Here is a 27575-nt window from a genome sequence, read left to right on the forward strand (position 1 = left end):
TATGTGAATACTTAGCAATAAGGAGTGAGCACACTGAGACGGGCCGTGCCGGAGCTCAGCGTGCCGGGGCTCATCGCAAAAATCCGCCTCCATACAATTTGTATGGAAGCGGATGCGCGTATCGCACACTATGTCGGGGCGCAGCGGATATCCGCTTCCATACAAATTGTATGGACTCACTCCTTTACGTTGCGTTGTATTTATTGCTATAAAGTGGATAAATCTGCCTTAGCTTTGGGAGAGAGATACTCCTAATAATAGTATCATTACGATTAGTCGCTAGCTTACTACTCAGTACTCACACTTTTGACTAATAAAAAAAATGTGAGCGTATTGTAATGTCAGCGGTTTTGATGATGAAAACATAACTTTTCTAAAACATTATCCTTCAAAAATTACGGCGCCACTTATCTTCATAAAAGCTTTAAAGCTTACTCTCACTTTTTAAGTTCAGAGATAAACTCTTCACAACTTTAGCTTTAAAGTTCGAGATTGATTGCAGGTCGTCGAAAACATAAAACAAAAGAAACATTAAACTTGAGAAAACAAAGCGATAAATTATTTATGTTTATCTTTTAACTATAACCTCAAAACGGCCGTTTCTATTCAGAAGAAAACAGTAAATATTTCTGTCGTATTCAGATGTCGTTCTAACGAAAATTATGACTACATATTACATGACTATATAGTATATAATATGCATCTCGTAGTGAAAGCAAAACATACTTTCTTTTCACTACTGATTTACTTATTTAATGCGATTTAATGTATTTATGTTAGTCTGTTATTAAAAGCCAACATAATAATAAATTCCTTGTCTGATTGCTTGTAATTTTCTGCTTAGTGCAGTACTTCCGTGTTTGTTTCCGACAGTGTCTCACTAAGTCCGTGAGACCGTCTTTTTCAACCCAACCGTCTTTTTCAACCCAACTCAACACGTAATTAAAACTATCTCTCTCAATGTCAAAACAAATGCGATAAATCAAGGAATGTGTTAAACATCACGGTCTGTTTTACATAACGTTATGTCGTCAATTTTCTGCCAGCGCACTGTAGGTCAATTTAATTTTGCCAAAGTATATTCTCCCCAAAACTCGCAACTTTATGCGCGCAAAAGAAAACCTACTAGATCCACACATATTTCTGTAAAAGATTGCCTTTTTTCTTTCTAGATACACTACACTACTAGAGTATAGTGTAGAGCAGGGGTTCCCAAACCTATTTTGTATACTGCCCACTTTGAGAACAAATTATGTTTTAGCGCCCCCTTTGTTTCAATTTAAAATTAATCCAGATGAAATAAACCACCCTCCAAGCCTCTACACATCGCCCCCACTTTTTTTCTGGCACCACACCTCCCTTTAGAACTTCAGCGCCCACAAGGGGGCGTTATCGACCACTTTGAGAAATGCTGGTGTAGAGTTATAGTAGACTATTGGGAAAGAATAAGGGGCCTAGACAAGTGGCAAGCGATCATCGTAATTGCCAACAAAATGTATGGGATTTGACATTAGTATTCGCTAGCGAAGCGATGACTTATGTTAAATCGCATACATTTCGATAATAATCGCTTGCCACTTGTATACTAAGGCAGGTGTATTAAATTTTAGACCACGCCTCATCTCGTCTCGGTTCAGTGCGAAAGTGATATGTAAATGAATCAAAGGATTATTCAAATGAGTACATCCGTAACTTTTACTGTCCGTCGCGTCGCGGTTCAACGCACTTGCCGCCCGCGCCGCGCGCTGTCTGCCTGCTGTCTGCGATCTCTGAATAATTACATTAATAAATCATTCATACTTAGTAGTAAATAGTAATTGCATAAATTACGCGCGTGTTCAAACATATTTCATATATAAAAGGTAGGGCAAATAGACTATTGAAATCTTCACTTAATAGTTTCGTTTAGCCCTCGGGCATCCCTGAGATCATATTTTTATCAATGGGTTTTCGTGGTTGGTTGCCACTGTTGATCCTGGCGACACAGGAGTTGCAGTGGTGGGAATGTGTGGTGGGCCTTTTGCCCGTTTTTAGTCTATCGTTTTATCAAAAGCCGCATAGATACTTTACTCATAATTCATAATTCGTTTATTGGCTCAGAATACGGTACAAAAAGGTTTCAATTCGTATCAAGGCTTTGTTTATTCTAATATTCTAGGCGACGGAGTGTGCGGTCTTAAAAATGTATGGAAATGCAGCCCGTCATAATTTGCGTGTACCTAAATTATAGGATCTTCTGCGGTAGTAGATATACTTAAATTAATATTAATTTTAAAAACACATATTATAACGTTTTCACCGCAACGTTTTACCGTGTACGGCGTTCGCTCTTATGAAAACATTTAAAGTTTTGTTTGCAATAAAATCTCTTTCCTTATCTTTGGAGCCATATTTTACAAACATAAACGTGACATTAATAGTGGTAATTGCGGGAGATTTAATGTGGCATTGTCAATCATGTATGCAGATTAGATGAGAACAACTCTCAATGGATCTTCTCAAGCGAAAGTGAGAGGTCAAGTATTTTTTTCTGCTAATTGGACAATAAATATGATTGTTTGTATGTTAATTTCGAACTATTTAGAGTATGCATATATTTTTTAATATTTCCAGTTTGAATCGTACGATTTGACTAAATAAATATTATCTTTATTATATTATTACTCTGTTATATCTTTGAAGTGTATTATCAAAATCGGTCCTTTTACCTATTCATTGCAAGTAAAAATAAAAATAAAAATCATTTATTTTCAGACAAAAAAGTCCATATTATAAATAATTTTGTGTCAATAAAATTATAAAATAACAAATAATCAAAATGCAGCTCATCTTGCTACCCTGACATGTAGCTCAGTGAGTCTGCGAAAGAGTGGAGAGTCAATTCGCTCCGCTATCATCTTCAGGACCCCATTCCGGCTCTCCCGAACTCTATGCACTACTGACGCTACCTTTTTCCGCATAATCGCATAGAAATCGTCGACTCCTGCATCGGCAAACATCCCGTAAGCATAGCTAAAATAATTTTCTCATTTTATGCGTCGAGTCGTCAGCCTAAAGAGAGATATATTAGAGCAAAACTACAAGTTACAACACCTTGTAGTGGTAAGGAATTCTAATAAAAACATTGTACTTCTCTCTTTCGGCACTTAAACTTAGTGCCGATAGAGAGTGTATAACTTCTTTAGAGTTTACGCAACCCTAAAACGCGAATCTCCGTGGGTGTCCATTGTTTGTCGGCCTCATAAAAATATTGCCAGCATGAGCAATATTTCACTTTAACACTTCAATTACCCAAATATTAGGGTGTAAATTGTGCAAGGCGTGTCACCACACCCCATAATCACCTGCATACCTGCCGGTGTCCACCACAAAAACTCACTTTCTCCCACTCCCACGCCCCACTTGCGCGGAACGCCCAAACTCATTGAAGTTCACTTTCCACTTGACAGGTTTTGCAAAATGGTACATTTGGTGAGATGGTTCTGTCGGACTCTTAAATTCCTTAGTAATGTTAAGATGTTAAATGTAATGTATTCGTTTACATGGAAAAAGTGCTGCAGGTACGCACGTATTTAGTGATATTTGGTATAATGAAGTCGACTAATTCAGGCTGTGGAGCAAATAAAGTCAAAAACTCATAGTGTGTTTCCATACATAGCAAATATATCATGTATGTATATAAGTATACATACAGGATATTATTTGTAATATCCCGTATGTTGCCAGGTTTTGAACTCAGGCCCAAGTCTTACACCTCGAATGGTTATCAGTTATTACCAAAATTGTATGATTCTTGCTTCTAAAGATACCCTACTCAAGATCTCGAGCTATAATAAGCGAGATGCCTACTAGCTTAGCCTGAGGGTTCGTAGACTATACTAGACTTGACTAGTTTTTTACCACTACAAGGTGTTGGTATATGTATTGTTGTAACTTGTAGTTTTGTTCTAATATATATTCGTTTGTCTCTTTAGGCTGACGACTCGACGCATAAAATGAGAAAATTATTTTAGATGCTTACTTGCAACTTATTTCTAGATGGCTTACTATCAGGTGATGCGTCTACAAATATTACTTTTAGGTCGTCAACCTACTTTTAAATTGACATCGTCAAAACCATACATCCTTTTCACTGTCCCTATAGTCAGTGGAATTGACAATACATACTTAATGCGAATACCGAGAAACAAAGATCAGAGGTCAGGTAACTTTTCAAATTAATATTCGCGCGTAGCAATAATAATGAGGTCGCAGATAGAACCTTATGGTTGCAAAGTCAACTTTATGGTTGCAGACAAAACCAACCTTATAATTTTCAATGAGCTATGATTTTGCAAAATATTTGTTAACGTTTTGATGATACGATAAGTTTGTATTTGAAACGTTTTGTGGAGATGGAGAAATAGTGATAATTAGTCAGCGCCTTTTAAAGACGTTCAAGCAACTAATCATGGTCTTCATATTGACACTTCGCTTTTTAAACGCAATTAGGATAGGTACAATAGTTACTTGAAGTTCCTAATAAAAACTCATGTCGTATATTTTCTTTGGTAGTCCCAGTAAAACATTATATTTTCAGGGGTGTCGCCCATAAAGATACTAAGTTATTATATATTACATTCAGTTTTCCTCGCTTCATTTTATACCATTGACGACGAAGAAATTCCCTTTTTTGTAATAGAAAAACCATTGTTCTGTGTAATAAGAAATTACCGAATTGTCAAATTATGTTCAAGTCGTAAAATGACCAGCGGGGTTAAAATGGTCACTTTGGAGAATCATATTATGTATCTTAATATGATTCATTTTTTCAAATCGCAAAATGCTCACTCTGCTTGCAATTCATGTCTAGTAATTCGTACTAATTTGATATTCGTCAGTTTGACAGTTTTGACAATTCATTTGCTGAATTGATTGAGAGGAATTGGTAAATGTGACCATTTTAGCCCCGCAGATGTTCCCGGAAGCCACTAAAGCCATAAAGACTACTATATCATTTGTGCCAGAGCATATTTTCTACTGCTGAAACTTCAACTGATAATATTTTCGATACAAAGCGGTTACAAAAATCAAAGGCACGATGCCAAATATTGCGTCACGAGCCAGAGGTTTAGCCAAAACGTCTAGCAAAAGTTAAAAACTTATTTTTAGATGTCTTCTTATATCTAAGCTTATTCAATATAATCACTAGTAGCTACATAGACGATGTAGTGAATTAGCGTTTCTTACATTTTAATTCTTTTCAAAACTCTAGAGTCTAGAGCTTTTGTCATAAAGGCTTTTCGTTGTAAAGGTTTCTTGTATCATAGTTTATATTATGTATCTACTAGCTGTTGTCCCGCGACTTCGTCCGCGTTAGCATAGCATAATAACGGAGAAGGTTAATTTTCTCCTTTTCATGGTCTCTTACTAAAAGGGTAAAAACGGGATCCGATCACGAAGATAAATTAATATCAGCCTGTCCGTCTGTCCATATCCAAGCTGTACCTCAAGAACCGCGCTTGACAGTTGATATTTTCCAAATTACATTCTAAGAATGTAACACCATTTTGTAATGAGCAACGTTTTTAGGAGGGGAGGGGAGGTTAGGGGGCCCAGCCCCCCCAAGTAGGAAACAGGGCGAAAGCCTATTAATGAAATGACACTTGAAATCTGTGGTGATTAGTTTAGGTTTGGTTAGGTAAAATTAAATAAAATGAACATAACATCTCCTCTCTTTTGAAAGTTGGTTAAAAATGTAGCCTATGTGTTAATCCAGGATCTCAGCTAACTATCTGTAAAATTTTGTCGAAACGCTCCCAGCCGTTTAAGCCTAAAGAAGTAACAAACACACAAACTCACAAACTTTCGCCTTTATAATATTAGTAGGATTAGTAGGATAGGATTATATTGCCGAGCAACGTCCTTGGTTGCCGCGGGAAACAATCAGTCTAGCAAACAAAAATGTTTTCTCTTTTTGTTTCTTTATATTAAGATTAGTGGGTAATTAAATAACAATGATTAATGCAGTTTTTAATTTTTTAATGAACGTTGAGAGGAAACCTCGGCAAACGAGCGTAAAACTCAGCTAATTGTGACAATTATAGAGTTATCTGTCGCGTGGGACGCTCGGCTGGGAAACTGGTGTTCCAGAAATTGTTCGCATTGACGAATCTAGTTACAACTCTATTATAATTTGCAGGGCTATACTAAATAATAATGTTGTTTTGTTGTTATAGTAAATGGTGGACATTGCCACGAGCTACTTACAAGCCTTAAAAAGGTAGACTAAAATTATTCTAAGATCAATTTCAATGTGTATTGTGTAATTCCCTTGTTCTATTTCTTGTTCTTGTAAATTAATATCTAGCGCCTGTAGTAAGAAGTATTTGCCCATAAAACACAAACAGATCTAAAGTGCGTCAGTTATTTTTCTAAACAATACGAACTTCATCTGGAATCCTATTTGCTTTTTTCAACTCAAATTCTTTATTTTCAAAATGTGTGTTAGTAAAGAACGTTATAAAACGGTACTATTGCTAAAGAGTTAATAGAGACAAAAAAATAAGTTAATAGAGACTAAAAGAGTTAGTAGAGACTTTCATAATAATATTATGATGTTAGCAGAGTTAACAATAGTAACGTTGGGTTGAAAACTGAAATCAAACTACCTCTAAATCAGAGATAAGTTACACATCAGCCATGTGTTTTTTTGCCCTAAAAAAATGCTTTCTATAGAAATTAAAGTGATCTCATGTTACTTGTAATAATGCCACAACCGATGTGGTGCATTTTAACGAAAGTTCTTGAATATTTACACGTCGACTTTCCCTGGCAACTAGAAAGACAAACATTTGAACTTTCCGTCTCCGTTTTGACCTTTTAGCTCATTAGTTATACGTTTGCAGTGGTGAATTCAAAATATATATTGGCCCTTTTTGGTTACAGCGACATTGTCAAACGCTTACTCTAGATAGCTCTTTTGTCACGTGACGGAACTAAGTGTCGCTTGAGAGGCAACTGTTTTACAATCACCTGTCAATATCATCCCCTTTTTTATGAAATAAGGGGGCAAACGAGCAAATGGGTCACCTGATGGAAAGCTTAACGTCGCCCATGGACACTCGCAGCATCAGAAGAGCTGCAGGTGCGTTGCTGGCCTTTTAAGAGGGAATAGGGTAATAGGGAAGGGTAGGGAAGGGAATAGGGGAGGGTAGGGAAGCAAATAGAAGAAGGTAGGGAAGGGAAAAGGGTAGGTGATTGTGCCTCCGGTAAACTCACTCGGTGAAACATAGCGCAAGTGCTGTTTCACGAAAGTTTTCTGTGAGCCCTTATTCGTGCCGAAGCATGGCTCTTCCACATCAAAATATCATACATTTTATACAACATAATAATATCATTTTGCATGTGGCCTTAATAAGAACTAACAGCTGCTTCACATCCACGCCTGTTCATCCATATGCGACAAGACCCTAGTAAGTCTACAACAAGGATTTGTGACTTTAGGGATTCCTTTTCCAAGGAGCGTATGAGACTTTCGGCATAATATTATAATTATTATTATCAACACACCGCTACAACTAGTTTAGTGATATAAATTGTCGATAAATAAGATTTTTTTTGTTCACAGAAAACGATGTGGCGGTCACGACGTCTGACGATATGCGTCCTCCTCATACTACACATGGTGAGAATAATTTTACTATTAAACACAAAATATCGCAATATTTATATTCATAATATTATATTGTTAACAATATTAATATAATAACTGTTAACTGAAAATACTAATGGTGCATCAGTACTAAGATAAAATCAATTACTTCTTAAACTTAAATCGGACTGAAGGAATATACACTCGATGACTTCACTCTCCATATTTTTAACCGACTTCCAAAAAACGTGGAAGTTATATATTCGGCTGTGGATTTTTTTTTTGTATGTTCGACCACTACTCCGCCGTTTGTGAACCGATTTTCAAAATTTTTATTTTGTTATATTAGGTTTCACTCCAATTTGGTGCTATTTTCACAAAAGTGGTGATCTGATGATGGGATCCATGAGTAATCGCGGGAACTCCTCAAAATTTATATGGAAACATATGGTGATTTTGGTTTTATGAGAAGCATCCTAAGCATATGCTACCAAAACGCAAGATTTTGCACCAAGGTACACTATGGTTCCGAAGATACTAAGAGAACTCCGGATTCCTTATAGATACAAGTTTGGGGGTTTAGGCGTTGTTTTAAGAACTGAAAGCATATGCTACTATGCAAATTACATTCATCATCATCATCATCATCACTACCATGTCAGGGTCACCAATGTCACAACTCACATGGTTGTATATGGATACAATATACACACAACACCATAAAATATCATCAGTCATCACGTTATGTACTTATTTATTTGGTACATTTCAAAGCGATTTTAATACAAAAAATATACTTAATGTTGTTTCAAAATACATAATATTTCAAGTACCACAAAATTGAACATAAGTAACAAATTCAACCTTTACTCCAGAGCGTAAGGCACACATTTGGGTTGGACTGAAGGAAACGGGGCACTATGGAAAAAATACTTAGAATACCAATCGATAGGGGGCGCCAAGAGGAGCAAAAAAGCTCAGATAAACTTTTCTCAAAAATCAACCCCCGGCCAGATACAGGCCGATATACGAACCTCGATAGTATGGCGAAAATACTTTTAATAAAAATTTTGACGACAAAAATACAACCCCCTATTACCACCCCTTTTTATTATACCAATCAATAGGAGGCGCCAAGGGAAGCAAAAAAGCTCAGATAAACTTTTCCCTGTCGAATGATATGCCGAAATGTGACCCTTGTTAGTATGGCGAAAATACTTAGAAAAATTTGGCTAAGGTTTAGGAACCTACGTCAATTAAATGTTGGTGACATGGGTTAAGGAGGATTGTTTTGGGTGAGAAAAACTCCTACTTACCGTTTCCACCGCCAGTAAACTTTTCGTTTAGAAGAAATTCGCATTTGAGATTTTCGTAATCTTCACATAAGGTCATATGTTTTCTGATGTTTACGAAGTATTTTTAAGGCATCTCAAGGCTGTGATGAGTGGGTCTTACTTAACTACTCAGCCACGGATACCGAAGGGGGGAACGGGGAGGCGCAGCCCCCATCCAAAGGGGGGGAGGCTCGGGGGGCGCAGCCCCCCGCCAAAACAAAAACAAACACAATCTAGAAAGTCCAAAAGTAGGTTAGGTTAGGTTGGAACTTAGACCACAACACCCAGATATAGTTCCAAAAGTTTCAAATATTCTGTCAGAGAACTAAAGATTCAGCTATCTGGTACCGACTTCAAAATGATGAAGATTGAGTACAGAAATAGTTGAGGTTTAGCCGAATTCAGAAAAAGGCACTATTAGATAGGAAAAATTATTTAATACTTTTTAGTTCATATTATAAGGATGTTTTTATTGTTTTTACCTTGGAAGTCGGTTTTAATTTTTTGTTAAAAATAATGGTGTATTAGGGTAAGAATTATAATATTAGCTGCATGTTACGGCGGAAACAGATTAAGTTATAAGTGCTATTCGTGTAGTCACTCGAGCGTCATGGAGACCTAGTAGGTTTTTGACATTGGGTAAAACTGATACAAAAATAATAAGAGCGTTTTTTTATTTTAGCGGTGAGTTAAAAAACTGCAGCCATTAAAATTTATGAAAAAGAAAATATTTATATTCAGAAAATTGCTTATTTACGTAAATTATAACAAGATTTTAGACAACAAGGACAAAATCACTTAGTTTAGTGCAACGTAAAATATCAGCAAAGCTAAATTAGGAAAATACATATTATGAAGCTTTTTTTATTTTAAAATGTCCCTACAGGCTTACCTAACCTTTAAATAATTAGTGCTTTATATGGAAGCTTCTTTGGGGTATATAAAACGTCCCCTATCTTAATCTGTCAGATCCGATGACATTTAAATATTCGAAAACAACTTTTTTTAAACCACCACGTGAGAAATCTGATTTCTATACCATGATAACTAGACACAATATGTCGGAAGCCTATACAAGCTTAATTTGACACGCTCGAGCTTGTCGTGAAATGCCCTCTTCCCCTCCCCAACTATAAATGTCTTTCTCAAGGCAAAGCACTAGTCGAAAGCTTTATTAAATTTCAAAACTATACTGAAACTATATTAAAACTATATTATAAGACAATATTGTCTGTGAAACGCTCTACCTGTATGTGCAAATCTCTTTGAAAAGTTTTGAACTCACACGTGTATCTTGTTAAAGCTTACAAGAGCTAAAATATTTTAAAAATGCTTACCTTATATTACTTTTTCATTTTATAAAACGAGCTGTCGACATAAAACCCGAATTACCAATTAACAGCGTTTAGATAAGCCAGCGCCTAGCATCTCGTTTTTAATAATTGAAATTAAGAAAGTACTTTAATTAATGCACTAAGTAGAGCGGCGCCTGACTGAAAGTTAATGATTTTTAATCGACAGGCCGTGTAAGGTACATCACTGGCACCGACTTTGTTCAAATTATATCGTTTACGTCGAGGATGTGAGCTTTCATCGATAGACAAATTATCGACACTTAACATCCCCTTTTGAGCTTTCTTCTTGTCTCAATTAATAGTAATACGCCTTATGAAGTAAAGTTACTTTTTAAACTTTTATCACACCCTTTAATATTATCATTTATACGTTAATTTAAAAGTCGTAAAGTTTAAAGTTACACATAACTTTAAACTTTACAAATTTAAAATTTACGCTATGAATAATAAAAACATTTAAGTTTAATTTGTGATTCATTCATCCATCTTCTTGTGTACCCCCAGTATCAATTTATATTTAAACTAGATGTCCCGCGCGGCTTCGCCCGCGTAAATAAGAATTTTACAGAAACCGTACATTTTCCCATAAAAAATATTTCCCCCGTTTTTCCCACATTTTCCTGAGTTTCTTCGGTCGTATTAGTCTTAGCGTGATAATATAATATAGCCTATAGTCTTACTCGATAAATTATCTATTTAACACTGAGATAAGTTTTTAAATCGGACCTGTAGTTCCTGAGATTGACGCGTTCAAGCAAACATACTCTTCAGGTTTATAATATTAGGTAGGTATAGATTTTTTTTAAATTATCGCTTGACAAACTCGAGTCTCGATCTAAAAGACTATGAAATGGTATAACATGGTCGTGATGATGATGATGATGATGATGATGATGATGATGATGATGATGATGATGATGATGATGATGATTAATGTAATTTGCATATTAGCATAATATGCTTTTTGTTCTTAAAACAACGCCGAAACTCCTAAACTTGTATCTATAAAGAATCAGGATTTCTCTCAGCACCTTCCGAACCACGGTATACCAGGTATATCTGGGTGCAAAATCTTACTTGTTGCTAGCATATGCTTAGAATACTTCTCACGAAACCGAAGTCACCACATGTTTCCCTATAAGTTTTGAGGAGTTCCCTCGATTCCTTATGGATCATTCATCAGATCACCACTTTTGTGAATATAATACCAAATTGGGATGATACCCTATATACCAAAAGAAAAATTTTGAAAATCGGTTAACAAACGGCGGAGTAATCGTTGAATATAAGAAAACGAACATAACACCTCCCCCATTTTGAAAGTCGGTTAAAATTGTAGCCTATGTGTTATTCTGATATATAAGCTATATTATTGTAAAGTTTCATTAAAATCTGTCCAGTAGTTTTTGCGTGAAAGAGTAACAAACATCCATACATCCACACATCCACACATCCATACATCCAAACAAACTTTCGCCTTTATAATATTAGTAGGATTATGAATCAAAAATACACTATAGTATAAACGTAACACACTGGTTTTTGGGAATGAATAATCAGGGTAGGGAGAAAAGTAGTTTCTTTGATAACATAAGAGAAAAGCTGTAGTTTATTTTTTCATGGACAAAAGTAACTAATTTCATTTCTCTAAGAGAAAATATGTAGTTTATCGTTCTCTGATGGAAAGATAACTAATTTCATATGTATAGCAATATTTTACTCACTGTACATAAGTCGGCTATTAGTTAAGTTCACTTTACATTCATCGAGAAAACTCGTAAACATCAGCTGATGGTCACCCCGAAATTAGGTATTCTTGTCGTCGTCGGCCTGAATTCTAATTCATGAAGAAGCGTCGCCTAGAGGGCACCGTTTGATGAGGTTTTACTTGTTAATGATTTCAGAAATTGACTTTAGTTTACCCAACTGTGCCAGAATCCAGAAGGAGGTTGTTGTAAGAACTAGATGCGCAGGTACACGTTCTTTTTGGAGAAAAACTAGTTTGTCCTTTCCCTGGACTCAAAGTATTTGCTGAACCTAAGTCGGTTCGGTCAGTCGGTCGACAAAAAGTGTCTAAACACACAATGCCGAATTTCCACTGCGGAAGTTCGGCTTAATTCCGCCTGCAATGTATTTTAAATTACCGATGACACACCATGCCGAAATTCCGTCGCGTTATATTGTATGCTTTTAACACTGCTGACGTAATTATGCGGATTTCCGCCGCAGGACTTCGGCATAGTGTGTTTAGACACAAAGTCGTTTCAGCGGTTCGCTCGCGAAGGGGTAACAGACTGACATCTGTCGGTATCTAGACAGACAGACAGTTTCATATTAACTACAATGGGCTTGGGCCTTTTCTAAAGCTCCTCACCGCACCCATTTCAATTAAAAAACGTACCGTACGTAAGTACGACAATCGTCCTATAATTTCAGGGCCCACCCAAAATCTACCCGCGACCCACCAGTGGGTCGCGACCCACACTTTGGGAAATGCTGAACTACATGGATTGTTCTAAGAACTTCTTTCTTGGCACATCAAAAACAAATTTTATTGATAGCAAATAATAAAAACGAAAATAAAATAAGTAAGTTATAGGATTTGTTCAAAATTATACCGGAAAAAATAAGGAACTACTCCAATTTTTACAAATGTTAGTTACTCGGTTCATGCTATCGTGTCTTCAATTATTATAATTAACAGACACTTAACTAGTTAAAATACAACTACAAATTAAACAGATGTTTCACAAATCAGCCAGGAAAACGTAAATATTTGTAATCTATACGAAGAAAAGCGTTGAAAAACATATTTGTTTAATGATTTTCTAACCTAACCTAGAAAGGCCGGGGATACTTAGAATTATACGACTTAATTACAAATCAGTAAAAAACCAAAACACACTCTTCCATAAGGAAATGGTTCGGACGAATACGGCCCTATGCCCTAGTAGGGACGACCCACTGCTCTGGCTTCGGTTCCGTCTACACTTACCTGATTACCCTTAAAGTGTGAACGCGGCTTTATAACTGAACATTGTTGGGTTGTAAAAATTCATTGTAATTTGATTTGTAAACGTAATCGAATATAGTACCTCAATTTGATTTGACTAAGTGATTCAACATTATTGTCGCTTCGTTTCTCGTACGATCCAGTTGGTTTCCTATCAAATAGCACATATAATATTTTGTATTCTTATGAAATGCCAAACCAACAAACCAAACCTTAAGTAGCCTACGGAAGTTGCGTAAAATAAATTCTGTAAAACTGATTATTCTAAGTAGGTATCTTAATTTCAATATTCTTTACTGTTTTTTCTACTCTTATTAATCAAGTTAGATGAAAATATGTTCTCAGAAACTTGTACTTTATACTAATCGGTAAAGCTAAACAAGATACGCCAGGACTTAAGAGGATTCCACACCGCCATTTTTTCCATATAAACGTTGTCCCCTGTTTCCTCCCTGGATAATGCTAGTAGAGTTATAATTTTTTTTCCTGAATATCTACGGCCACTAATACAATGTCCCTATATTTTCTTTTTTTTCATAATTTAATTATTAAATAAGATATGAACGTTCAAAAACCTAAAAAAATAGCCATATTTACCGCTGTGTTCAAACGTCCAGAAAACAGATTTGGCTAGATTATACAAAAAAAGCAAAACATAGGAACACAGCTCAAGCCTTTTTTTAATCTTTAATGAAAAAAGTACTTAAATCGGTTAAGTTTTGGGGAAGGAATCAGGGGACAACGAATTGTTGATTTTCTAGATTTTCTGCAGTTGTCTCTATCGCGTTCTGCGGTATAGGCTTGAGGTAAGGGAGACAGCTATAGATATTACACGTACTTTTTTTTCATTTCTCTAGCCCCTGGTGTATCCTCTTAAATTATAATGAAACAGTCAATATAAATGCTAATACGTAACATTGTAACTTGTAATTTATATTATAAAGTGAACTACATATACATAATATTATGTGGGATATATTTTGTACTAGCTGGTTCCCGCGATGATACCCGCGGTTTATTAGGGATAAAAAAAATATCCACAGCCGAACATAATATAACCTCCTCGTTTTTTGGAAGTCGGTTAAAAATAAATTTTGTGATATTTTTCCGCAGTTAAAAAGTAGCCTATGTGTTTATCCAGGGCATCTATTACCCCATCCCAAATATTAAAATCGCTCCAGCCGCTTAGATGTGAAGAAGTAACAATCATACAAACTTTCGCCTTTTTAATTTAACTTTGTATTAGTGTGATAGTTTAACTTTGTAATATTTATAATAATTCTAAATTACGAGTAACATTTCTGACTTTCTTAACAAAACAACAGCTTGAAACCGAGTAGCTTAGTCTAACAAAAGATGGCTCGTAGTAAAAGCTGCTTTCCCGGCTTAGCGACCTGCAGACACACATACTGTCCAGCTTATAAAATATTAATTTTATGGCTTATTGATTTTATAGACACCATAAGATAGATTCTTGTCGATTGAGGTCTTCTAAGTAAACTATCATTAAAATTAGCCGACAAAACTGATTACCTGTGATTAATTAATTCAACTGACTTCTTATGAAGACTCGCAAGTCAAAATATTTTTAACAGTCTTTCTAAGCACTGATTTACTTTCTTAAGTCACATTATTCGTTAGTTTTTAAAGCATTTATTTTATGTTAACATGCAAAGGTTCTTAAAGTATTAAAATTATTAATAGAATATTGTTCTATTACGTCATTACTAGGTGTTCCAGTAAATTTTGCTTTGCCAATTCACATCATAATTAGCTCTATTTCATAATAAGCGGAAGCCTATAAAAGTCTCTAGAGTCTAGACTATAAGCTGAGTGACAAATTAAATGGTTAGTCACTTATACCATTATTATTTATTACGTATCGGAACCTGATTAATTCAAATCTTTACGGTGAGACAAACATAAAATTCTGCCAAATCCTTCTCACCTAAATCGGGTAAGAATAATGACCTCCACTTAGGACGACTTCTACGTCACTCCGATACATAAATAGGCGGACTTCATATCTAGAAACTCACTTCTAGGCCGTTGAAAGCGGTGCCCAAAATTCATAAAATTCTGCCAAATCCTTCTCATCTAATTCGGGTTAAAAGAATTATGTACTTATAACTTAGGATTGCTGGAAGAAATTTCTTTAGAGATAAACAGTACCTGATGTATTAATTTTCTTCTTACATGTATAACTTATTTAATTTATTGTTTTTGTGTTAAATAAATAAAATAAATAAATCGGGTATAAAAAATGACCTCCACAAAGGATGACTTCTACGTCTCATAAAAAGTCGGACTTCATCTCTAGAAACTCACTTCTAGGCCGTTGAAAGTAAACTCGGGTCGTCGGCCGGCACACTGCACTTGAGCCGAGCATGCGGATCTCGGCTTTCTCTCCACCTAACATTTTTCGGTCCCGGTAACACATACTAATTAAAATCGATTCGGTTTTCGAACTTTATCGAGATCAAATCGCTTTTATGTAGCTTCATTAGTAGTTACTTAAAATTAAATTAGTTATCTAATAATAATATTAAGTATATAAAAAGTACTCAAAAAGTCCTGAGGCGTGATCGACTTTATGTAGATTAGGAGTAATTATAAACGTTGGTACGTGATTAAATTATTTAAAAAAGTGACTTACAAAGGATAATTATGGGAAAAACCTATAGACAATTTAATAATAAAAAAAGTAGTTACATATTCGATCCAGTCTGATGTCAGTAAGTAATATTTACCATAACATTATTTGTAGAGTTTTGATTACTAAACTCTACAAATAATGTTATGGTAAGTTGGATATTGGTTTGTCATTTTAAAATGCCGTTTTATATTTCGCTAGAAAACGGACAAAATCAGGGAACGAAGCTGCAGTAATCTTCCATTATTTATGTTATATTAATAATGGATCTTCCATTTTTGCTTGGAAGATGCTTGAATCTTCCAAACATCTTCCAAGCATAGCATCTTAGTCTGAAACGAGATTATATTAAAGGCGATTGTTGTTTACTTAAAGGTTTTTATTATTATTATCTACTTTACGCATTGTTCGGATAAAATGGTACAAGACTGACTCTAAATTATTAAGTTAAACCAAAAAATATGACCTATTTGTTGGTTTAATTTAATAATTTAGAGTCAGTCTTGTACCATTTTATAAACATAAATTCAACAATATAGTATTATGAATAAATAAAGGAAGATTAATTTTTCCCTATCCCAGAAAAAGTTTTCGTAAAAAGCAGACACGAGACAAACATTTCGTGAAGCTATTATGAATTCATATCGTTTGCTCCACAGAAAACAAAAGCCACTTACTTATGCATGTTTTTTTTTTTTATTAAAAGAGCGATCGTCTTTCGAGTATACTTATAGCTAGTGCCTACTTTGCTGATGCAAAAATATGCTAACCTTGTGAATGAATGAACAGCTTGCAACAGTTTCAATTATCAAACGAGCAGCTTGGCTGAAACAAGCTCTTATTTTGCACTCTTTAGCTGTTAGCATGAATGAAGAATTGTTATTTTAACAACATGACATGCGTGCTATGTTTATAAGATTAAAATAATATCTAATTGCAACATGTTTAAAGTTTTAATTGCATTTTTAATTATATATTTTTTTCGCTTAGAATATTTTTACATGTATTTACCTAATGCAATGAAAGATTTTATATAATATTTTTTATTGAGGTCACCCATAACAGTTCATAGAGGAAAGCTTTGTCAGGTTACTCTACTCTCTACTAGTCTAATTTTTATTCCATTTGCGCCAGCTTAAACTAAAATAATCGTTAATTAATAATAATTATTAAAAATATAAATAAATAAATAAAATATTTTTTTATTCAAAATGGGTATCATGATACACTTTTTGAAAGTCGAACGAAGAAACTACGTTGCCTACCACCGGTTCGGGAACTACCCCGCCGAGAAGAACCGGCGTAAGAAACTCGCACGGGGCCATCTTTTGCAAAAAAAAATGGAAAATTACAATGTTATGGCTTACAGCTATGTAACAAAATTAAAAGAAAAGTAACCTGCATGGAGCCACCCTATTCCCAAGGTGTGCTGTCCTCGAAGAAATCATTGACTTTATAATACGCTTTAGCACACAAACGTTCTTTAACTGCTTTTTTAAATTTGTTTAAAGGTAGATTTTGAACATTTTCTGGGATTTTATTGTATAGGCGTATACATTGGCCTTTAAAGGATTTGCTTATTTTGGCTAGTCTGAACATTGGTATTGCTAACTTGTTCTTATTTCTAGTATTTACATTATGATTATCACTTTTCTTTTTGAAAATATTTATGTTCTTTCTAACATATAAGAGATTTTCCAAAATGTATTGAGATGTGACGGTCAGAATTCTTATTTCTTTAAATTTTTCTCTTAGAGATTCCAAAGACGACATCTTATAAATAGAACGAATAGCTCGCTTCTGCAGCACAAATATTGTATTAATGTCCGCCGCGTTTCCCCACAAGAGGATGCCGTAAGACATTATGCTATGAAAGTAGCTAAAGTAAACTAATCGCGCGGTCTCTACATCAGTGATTTCACGAATTTTTTTAACAGCATATGCTGCAGAACTAAGCTTATCTGCCAGTTTCGCAATATGTGGGCCCCATTGTAACTTACAATCCAGCGTTATGCCTAGGAATACGGTGGTGTCTACTAAATTCATTTTCTCATCATTTAATAGTACATTGGTTTGTACTTGCCTAACATTTGGCAAGATAAATTTTAAACATTTTGTTTTATTAGAGTTCAAAAGTAAATTATTAGCATTAAACCAATGTACTATTTTTGAGAGAGCACTATTTACCTCGTCATAATTAAATTGTCGCCTCTTCACATTAAAAATTAGTGAAGTGTCATCAGCAAAAAGTACTATCTCATGCTTATCTTTAACAAGATAAGGTAAATCATTTATATAGATGAGAAAAAGAAAAGGCCCTAAAATGGACCCTTGTGGCATATTTTTGTAAGTACCATTTAATAAAGCAGCTATGATTTTTGACAAAAGATTAGTAAAAATCAAGACTGGTGGAAGTAGCCTCATAGTTTATTGAAACGTCAGATCACCTGCAGCTGTGGTGCCAATATAAATATCAGTGGTGTCTGATTACTTTGGATTTGCAAATCTTTACTTTCACACATTTAAATCTGATCTCCTATCAGATTTACTAGGGTTGACACAATTTGTTTGATATTCATATTAATTTCTCTGAAATATTAACAATTTTGGGTGCCGTAGTTCAAAATCATAATGATAGTTCCATGGACTATCATTATGATTAGCAATAATCGATTTTAAATAAAATGAAAAAAAATCGTGGTTATAGTCATCTCAACGGTAAGTTTATCATTTACCATGTTCTAAGTGTGGAATGCATTTTTTCTTTTTTTTTTGTAAAACAACATACTATCTACATAGTGCTTGAGGCCTCTAAATTATATTAGGTCATCGCTCCCAAACATTTCTCCTCGTAATTTCATCCAATCATGATTTAATAGGACAACCCATTTTCAACGGAAGACCCTTTCCGTTCACAAAAAATGAATGATTCTCACAATATTCGAGCAATTAAGCTATTATCTTCAGATCTACTTTCTCTATGATGTAACAAACATCCAGTTTTCAATTAAGCATAATTGCTGGATGTGGATATTGATGGTCAGCCCTGAACATCGATGTACTTTCTAATTCTGATGCCCCAGGCGGAACAAGACCAATACGATAAAACCTGACACCCGTTTCCCTTTTTATCGATATCTGACTTCTGAGATATCAAGTGTAAAAAATTTGGGACAATTTCGCTGTTATTTGAGAATATCATCCATATTATTATAAATGCGAAAGTGTGTATGTCTGTCTTTTACCTCTTCAGGCCCAAACAGCTGAACCTATTTTACTAAAATTTGGTATGGAGATAGATAAATTGAATCCCGGGAAAGAGGTTAGTGGTCACAGAGGTTAGTGACAGCTAGAATAAAAAAATCAAAAATTTTCTATTAAAAAATGTAATAGTGTTCATTAAACGTAATCAAAAATTAATAATTAAAAATAATCAAAAATGACAGAATGTTTTTATTGGCCACCAAAAAAAAAAAACAATAATATACATATTATAAATAGTTTAAAAATATGAAGTTTGTTGTAAGTATGGGATAAGGAAGCTATTACAATTAGAAAAAGATCGATCGAATAATATTACGAATCATTTCATAAATAACGTAGTAATTAATTTATTTATTTCCGTCGTAATCATTATTGACTGGCACCGACAAAATAATAGGTTAATTATAAAATTAAACCACTTTCATGCCTTTCATTATTAATTTGCGGCAAACAAAAACTTGATTTAATTATAATTCTCTACAGCGATTCTCAGAATAAGATATTTTTAATATTGGGAGCTGGCTCTCCTTTTACAGTGTGGTATTCATATTTAATGCGGGTCGAAATTTTAACTGAAAACCTTTTTACGGATAAATTTTAATTGGGCTGCCCTTTCTACCACTGGTTCCGGACGCATAAGTGGCAAGTCCTTCTTACATTGTAGAGTTCTAAAGGGCATTACGAACTAGAGCTGGATGGCACAGTCCTAACTCCTAGGATAGTGGCAGATATCGTACATGGGGCAGCGAAAATAAAGTGGTGTACACTCATAAAAGATAACATAAATCCAGCACTTGTGTGAAGCAAACTTTAACCTTATCCTACTTCTCTTTATCCAATGCTCTCCTGGCTGAAGAGAAGCGGTACGGTATGTCCCGTTTCTATTCGTTTCGTTGAAACCTAAGTGATTTACACGAGAGCTTTGCAAGATGCGTTTAAATAGCTTCAAATGCACCTGTGTACCTGTAGAAAATGTGCAGTCTCTTGCGCAAATGAAGGTATGAGAATCTCTTCACCATAGGTTAACTAATATTTTTTTACACAAATAGAAATATTTAAACGTGGGAGAGCCATGCTTTGGCACGAATGGGCCGGCTCGACCGGACAAGTTTTCTCACAGAAAACTGTGAGACTGTGTTTCGCCGAGTGAGTGAGTTTACCGGAGGCCCAATCCCCTACCCTATTTCCTTCCCTACCCTCCCCTATTCCCTCCCCTTCCCATCCCTACCCTCCCCTATTACCTCTTAAAAGGCCGGCAACGCACCCGCAGCTCTTCTGATGCTGCGAGTGTCCATGGGCGACGGAAGTTGCTTTCCATCAGGTGACCCGTTTGCTCGTTTGCCCCCCTTATTTCATTTTAAAAAAAGACCCTGAAATCCGTAAATTATGGATAACTGCAACATAACAATGTATATATTGTATAGTATACCTACATCTACACTATTTTTTAAATGGCTTTTTAAAAATATATAGATACGTTTAAAAGGAAATAGTATACGGATATCCGTTTCGTTCTATAAAACACCTAAAAAGTAAAAATAAAAGTACGCAATTTAGGAAACAGTATACGGATATCCTACGCACATTCGATCCATAAAAAGCATAAATGACGCATACTAGATGATGCCCGCAACTCCGTTGAGCCAAAATTCGTTTGTCGTGCGAGAACCATACACTTTTCCGGAATAAAAAGTAATATATGTCCTTTCCCGGGGCTCAAAATATCTCCACACGAAATTTCAGCAAAATCGGTTCAGCGGTTTCGGCGTGAAAAGGTAACAAACAAACTGACTTTTGCATTTATAAATAGGATTAAAATAACCATAAAATCTAGTAGTATTGTGAGGACAAATACGAGCTCAAGTAAGAAAGTGCGACATAATATAATTGAGGAACATTTAGTAAAACATCCGATTATAAATATTGACCTTAATCTTAGTACGAGTTTGCCGTTTTGCGTCCTTCTGCGCTTGTCTATTAGGGCTACCACTAAGACGTAGAAAGTAGAGAATTTTATATTCTTTATTATTCCTTCTCTCAATTTAATATGAAAAATCCCTGTGTTTATATATTATAAGCTTGTGAAATAATAAATTTAGTGTGCAAATCCCGACCCGTTTGCTCGTTTGCCCCCTTATTTCATTACAAAAATATATATATATATATATATTTTTGTAATGTATATATATATATATATATATATATATATATATATATATATATATATATATATATATATATATATATATATACATTTCCAGAAACACTTTGTTCCCGAATGCTTTTATATTGACCTTTTGTAGGAAAAAATTGAAAAAAATGAGACTTGTCAAGAATTTGGGTTAAGGTCAAGATGAACTTAACTCGTAAGTTTGGACATATCTAATCCGGGTTGCATAAAAAATTTGATAACCAACTCAACAACTTTCTCGCGATGAAGGAATTCTACTAAACTCATAGATTCAGATGTCCGACATTTCGGATGTCACAGCGAGCATCTTGTTTTGAGCTATTAAAATGGTCAGTGTGTCGAATTAAATAACGCTTTAGCCCACGCAGTGAAAGCTGTATATGAAAAGCAACCAGTAATTTTCCCGTCGAAATAAAATATGAGCGTCGATAACTTGTTCTTGAATGGATTTTTTGTCGATTGATTTGTAGGCGTCACTGATGGTTACTTTATGAAAGTACGAATCACTATTTTTATTTTAAACGCTGCTTTTAGTAGGTACTTGGACTATGACCAGAATTCTGGTTACTGTATCATAATTTTGGCAAATGATTTATTATATTAGCCAAACGCTACATAGCATTTTTAGACTTTTGTATATTATATTTACAATAGATTACCTACATATTAACTAAACACACACACGAGGTAAGTCCTTGAATAAAATACTCAAACTTGTTGTTTTTTCTTCCAGAGAGGAACAATCTGCGATCAAACCTCCAACGAGACGGGCGGCGGCAGCTCCAACTCGGAAGCCAACAGCGCCGCCGAGCCGTCCTCCGACCAGCTCGCCATGGAGTCTGCAGAACGAGAGACCCCGAGCCACGCGTACAATGGACCCCCTCCGCCTGTCCCGCCCTCGCATAACAGAAGACAAAACCCGCCGCACCTGCAGCCTCATCATCCTATTGGTAGGTTTTAGAAAATACAGTAAAGTTATTGAAAAAGGTTGTACAAAAATATTGAAATGCTAAAATAATAGCAACTTACATTGTCTATTCTGAAATTTCAGGTCTGCCTCGGATTCCGAACCATCACCAGATTCACTCGAAGCCTTTCGCTCACGGGCCGCCTGTAAACCATCACAAGAACGACATCAACACCGTGTTCAGAGGACAGCCCCCGCCGCCCGCCCCTCCCGCTGATGCTCAGACCTCAGCCAGTGACAAGGTCTTCAGCACAGCTGGTGACGTGTGGCCGGCGCCCGCCCCAGACATGCCCAAAATTGTATCTCTGGATGTGAAATGTGAGAAGAACGCAATGCGAGTCTTCCTCAGCTTCGACAAGCCGTTCTTCGGTATCGTCTTTTCGAAGGGTCACTATTCCAATCACCAATGCGTACATTTACCACCGAATCTAGGAAGAACGTCGGCGTCGTTTGAAATCGGAGCCCACGCTTGTGGAACGGCCGGCAGCGGAGATCCGAGATATCATGGAGACGTCGCAGCCGCCGGGACGTACTTTGAAAACGTCATCGTCATACAGTACGATCCACAGGTGCAGGAGGTGTGGGATCAGGCCAGGAAACTGAGGTGCACGTGGCACGACCAGTACGAGAAGGCGGTAACTTTCCGACCGTTCCCCGTTGACATGCTCGACGTAGTCCGAGCCGATTTTGCCGGAGACAATGTCGGATGCTGGATGCAGATTCAAGTGGGTAAGGGACCTTGGGCATCAGAAGTCTCCGGTCTCGTGAAAATCGGACAGACGATGACGATGGTTCTGGCCATCAAGGACGACGATGCCAAGTTCGATATGCTAGTACGCGATTGCGTGGCTCACGATGGACAACGCGCTCCTATCCAGCTAGTAGATAGGAGAGGCTGTGTGACGAGACCCAAGCTGATGTCGAGATTCACGAAAATCAAGAACTTCGGGGCCAGCGCTTCCGTGCTCTCTTACGCTCACTTCCAAGCTTTCAAGTTCCCTGACTCGATGGAAGTTCACTTCCAATGTACCATCCAGATTTGCAGGTACCGCTGCCCGGAGCAGTGCTCGGATGGTCACAACGTTATTGCACCACAGCCCGAGTACGGTCCTCCTCAAATCGACGCGTATCCTGTCGGCATCGAAGTTAGAAGAGACGACCGCAGAATAAGGAGGCAGAGGAGAGCGACGTCCCCCGAAAAAGAAGTGGGCGTCAATCGAGTAATTCGCGTCGTTTCCGCTGGGGACTTAAACATCGATACATCCGACGAAGCCAACTTACCGAAAGTTGTACCAACGCCTGGATTAGTTTGTATGACGACTCCCGGTTTCGCTGCAACGCTCGGCGCTCTTCTTGCCACATTGATTTGCTCGTGCGCCGTCTCGGCCGTATTATTCTTGAAGCTGAGGCCGATCACCAAGTTGAAAAAGAAGACTGCCACAGTCACCACCATGACGAGACCACACCCCGCTGCCGCGCCTCACATCATATCAAAGAGTCGATTTTACTCGTAACAACGTTGTATTTCTAATTTAATTTGTACATATTACTGTGATGAGACTGAAGTATAGAAGATACTGTATCAAGTCTTTTTTGTGGTGAAATAGATACTATGAGATTTAGTTGAAGATGCCATTTTGATACACTGTGTTCAAATCACACATTTAAGATAAATCTTGATTTTTTATCTGAATTTAGATTTTAATGGCAATTTTACTAGAAACGCAACTGGCAACACAGAAGGACTAACGCGTGTTAGTTTTTATTTGGTAAAGCATGTCTATGTACTGCTGTCACCTACCATCAAAACATCCACTCATTTCTTGACGGATTTCAAGAAAACTAAGGACAAAAACGGATTTAAATGTTACGTATAGTATAATTTAGTACCACGTTGTTTTGTAACTAGATGTACAGGCTCAGTCATGCCATCAAGAGGCTTAGATAGAATCAATTCTTGTTGTGTACAGTTAGCAGAAAAGTCCAGGACCAGTAGAGTAAAATATAAGAGAGTTGCCAATTTCATCAAAAATGTGCTAATATTTAAAAAAGTCTTTTAACTTCCGAGCAGCCATTTTCGAGCCAGTTTTGATAGTATTAACAAATAGTATGATGTTTTTGCAATACTTAATGTAACCCCGGAGGCTAATTCTTGGTCACCCGAGAAACGAACTTTCTTATACCACAGAATAGATAATAGTACTATTCTGTGGTATATACTAGAATCGGGACTGGAGGCCTACCACGAAATCGTTTTGGATTCAAATAATCGGAAGAAAATACAGCGTCTTACTCTAACAACGTCATTTCACGTTTGTAACAGTAAGACGCGTCATTCCGATTCATTCGGTTGAGTCTCAAAACAGTTTCGTGGTATGGCCCATGGTCTTGGTCTTTTTTTGCTGACTGTGCGACTACTATCCACCGTTTATCACTTGTTGTTATGGACCAATTGCATTTGTATTCATTTCATAAGTTATTTAATTAATATAGTATTAAATAAGTACAATATTCTGTTACCTCTTCCCAAATAACTTTGGCGTAGGGGCAACGGAAATCTATAGCAGTTTAGGTAACGCTAGAATAATTTTACTTGTCATTAGTATTAATATTATTTATTCTAAGTTATTATAGTCACTTGTATACTATTATGATGCCCTACCTCTCGCTATGTTTTTTGTTGATTTTTTTATTCTTTATTTATTTTTTGAGATGTTGTTCTTTTTTTAATGTTGAGTTTGTGATTAATTTTATGAGTCTTACAATAACAGTGTACCATATTAAGTGCAAACAACCTTTGTAATCACTGTAATCAATATAAACTGGATAAACATTAATTGTTGTATTTTTATTTATTCCTTTTAACTTATATATAAATGATTAGGAACCGTATATTTTACCGGGATAAAAAATATTCTACGTCGTTTCCCGGTACTCAAAATATCTCAATACCAAATTTCAGCAAAATCGGTTCAGCAGTTTAGGCGTGAAGAGGTAATGAGACAGACAGATAGACACACTTTCGCATTTAGAATGTCGCAGTACAGTTCAGTTCAGAGTTCAGATGGTCCTGTCTGGTGGTAACAGCTCATAATGAATAATGCCCACCTTACACACAGCATCGCCTTGTTGCAGTTAACCCGGGTTTCGCCACAGTCTGTGAAGCCTGACCGGCCTTTGGACCACGATCTTTTTCGCACGTTATTGTCGTACGTGAACCACTTTTCATCACCAGTTATAAGCTTCTTCAAAAATGGTTCGGCATTACGTCGTAATAAAGAATTACAAATGAGTACACGGTTCATTAGGTTTCTTTCAGTGAGCTCATGAGGCACCCAAATATCGCGCTTTTTTGTGTACCCAGCTTTCTTCAAATGCGCCAAAACCGTTTTGTGGTCAATCCCCAGTTCTTTAGATACATTGTAACTACTAATATGACCGATTTTGCTCTACTTTAAAAAAAATGGCATCAGTTTTGTCCGTTACAGGACAACCAGAGTGACGTGCATTTTTGATATCAACATTTCCAGATTGAAAACGCTTAAACCAAGTTTGCGCTACTCTCACAGATACTGCATTAGGGCAGGCGCGGTCGCAGCCTGAAATTTGGGGGGGGGGGGGGGGGGGGGGGGGGTCACTCAGTAGTCACTACACTATATTTTTTTAAACTGCGCCCTCGGACGGTTCTGGGTTCACAGCAGCTGTCTAAGGTCGGACGAAGTGGTGGTTAAGGGATAGCTAGAAATTTCCTTTTATTATTTAGCAAGATTTTGAGATTTTTCAATTTTACCTTAGATTTGGGGGGGGGGGGGTCATGTCCCCTGTGACCCCCCCCCCCCCCCCCCCCCCCTCAGACCGCGCCTGCATTAGGTCCATAAGCATCACAAATTTTTTTCGCGGCTTGTGTTGCATTTTTACCTTTTCTATACATATAATAAAACTGTAGAAATGACATTTATGTACATTAAAGATATCCAAAAAATAATAAGCGGGGGCTGTTACTACATCGCAATAGAAGCCAAAACTGTGGTTAGTTTTTTGTCTGTCTGTCTGTCTGTCTGTCTGTATGTTTGTTCCAGCATCACACGAAAACTACTAATCCGATTTGAATACGGTTTTTGCAGATATATATGCCTTATTTAAACTTAGCATCTGCGCCGCCCCAATCCCCCCCCCCCCCCCCCCTCCCCACCTGGTAATGATGCCAAGCAAAAACATGTTGCGTCGTTAGTGTTGAGTTTTAATTCTTATTCCTTAGGAACAAACTAAGTTATTAATTAATATTGAAACATGTGAAACATACAGATTTCGAGTGTCATTTGATTAATATGAGGGCTTTGCCTGGATATGGACAGACGGACAGGCTGATATTATATCTTTGTACTCGGGTTCCGTTTTTTACCATTTGAGTAAGGGACCATAAAAAGGAGAGAATTATCCATTTCCGTTATTATACTATGGTAACGCCTACGAAGTCGCGGGAAACAGCTATCCATACTATTATAAATGCGAAAGTGTATTTGTTTGTTTGTTTGTCCTTTCTTCGCAGCCTAACGAAGCAACCAATTGACTCGATTTTTGGCATTGACTTAGTTAAAAGGATAGAGAGTAACATAAGCTACTTTTGGTCTTGGAAAAACATCATGTTTCTAAAGGAGATTTGCAAGAATATTCGTATTGTACACGATTTTCGAATTTCACGCGAGCGAAGCCGCGGGCAAAAGCTAGTTTGTAATAAAATTTTAAAAAGTTTCGAATTTCTTCATTAGAATCACACATTTTAACAATAAGAGAAACAAATGAATATCACATATGTGCCGAATTTGAATATGGAATTGTCTTCTGTAAAATTAAAACTTTTTAATTAAACCAAAATCAGCCAGATACAATTGGTACACACACAGTACACACTATAATACGAAAAGACTTTTTCCCCAACCCCAATTAGTAGGAAGTGTGGAATCGACGTTGGTCTTGCTTGTCATTTTGCTTTGAACGTCACTGCAAGCTTGTAACAATAATTATTTAATAGAGTTTATTACTCCATATTATAGATATTAATCACAATCTGCCGTACTCAGAGTGGAACATTAATTACCTATTTAGTAATTAATTCAAAATTTTGACATATTAAGCGCCATACATTGTCAAACTCTTCATTAAAT

General features: G+C 36.3%; 1 protein-coding gene across 1 annotated transcript; it reads left to right on the forward strand.

Annotated features, from left to right (window-relative positions):
- Positions 1-7623: 7623 nt before the first annotated feature.
- LOC121740425 lies at positions 7624-24913 on the forward strand. Its single transcript, XM_042133114.1, has 3 exons — positions 7624-7666; positions 22177-22393; positions 22495-24913. Exons 1-3 carry the CDS (start codon positions 7664-7666, stop codon positions 23922-23924), a joined length of 1650 nt encoding a protein of 549 aa, XP_041989048.1. The 5' UTR covers positions 7624-7663; the 3' UTR covers positions 23925-24913.
- Positions 24914-27575: the final 2662 nt, after the last annotated feature.

The sequence above is a fragment of the Aricia agestis genome, chromosome 3 (genome assembly GCF_905147365.1).
Source record: "Aricia agestis chromosome 3, ilAriAges1.1, whole genome shotgun sequence".
Lineage (NCBI taxonomy): Eukaryota > Metazoa > Arthropoda > Insecta > Lepidoptera > Lycaenidae > Aricia > Aricia agestis.

What these genes read in the sequence shown, in the direction of transcription:
- LOC121740425 (XM_042133114.1), top strand. An exon ending in GCAGCCTCATCATCCTATTG is followed by an intron (nt 22,394 to 22,494) that starts GTAGGTTTTAGA and finishes CTGAAATTTCAG; the next exon opens with GTCTGCCTCGGATTCCGAAC.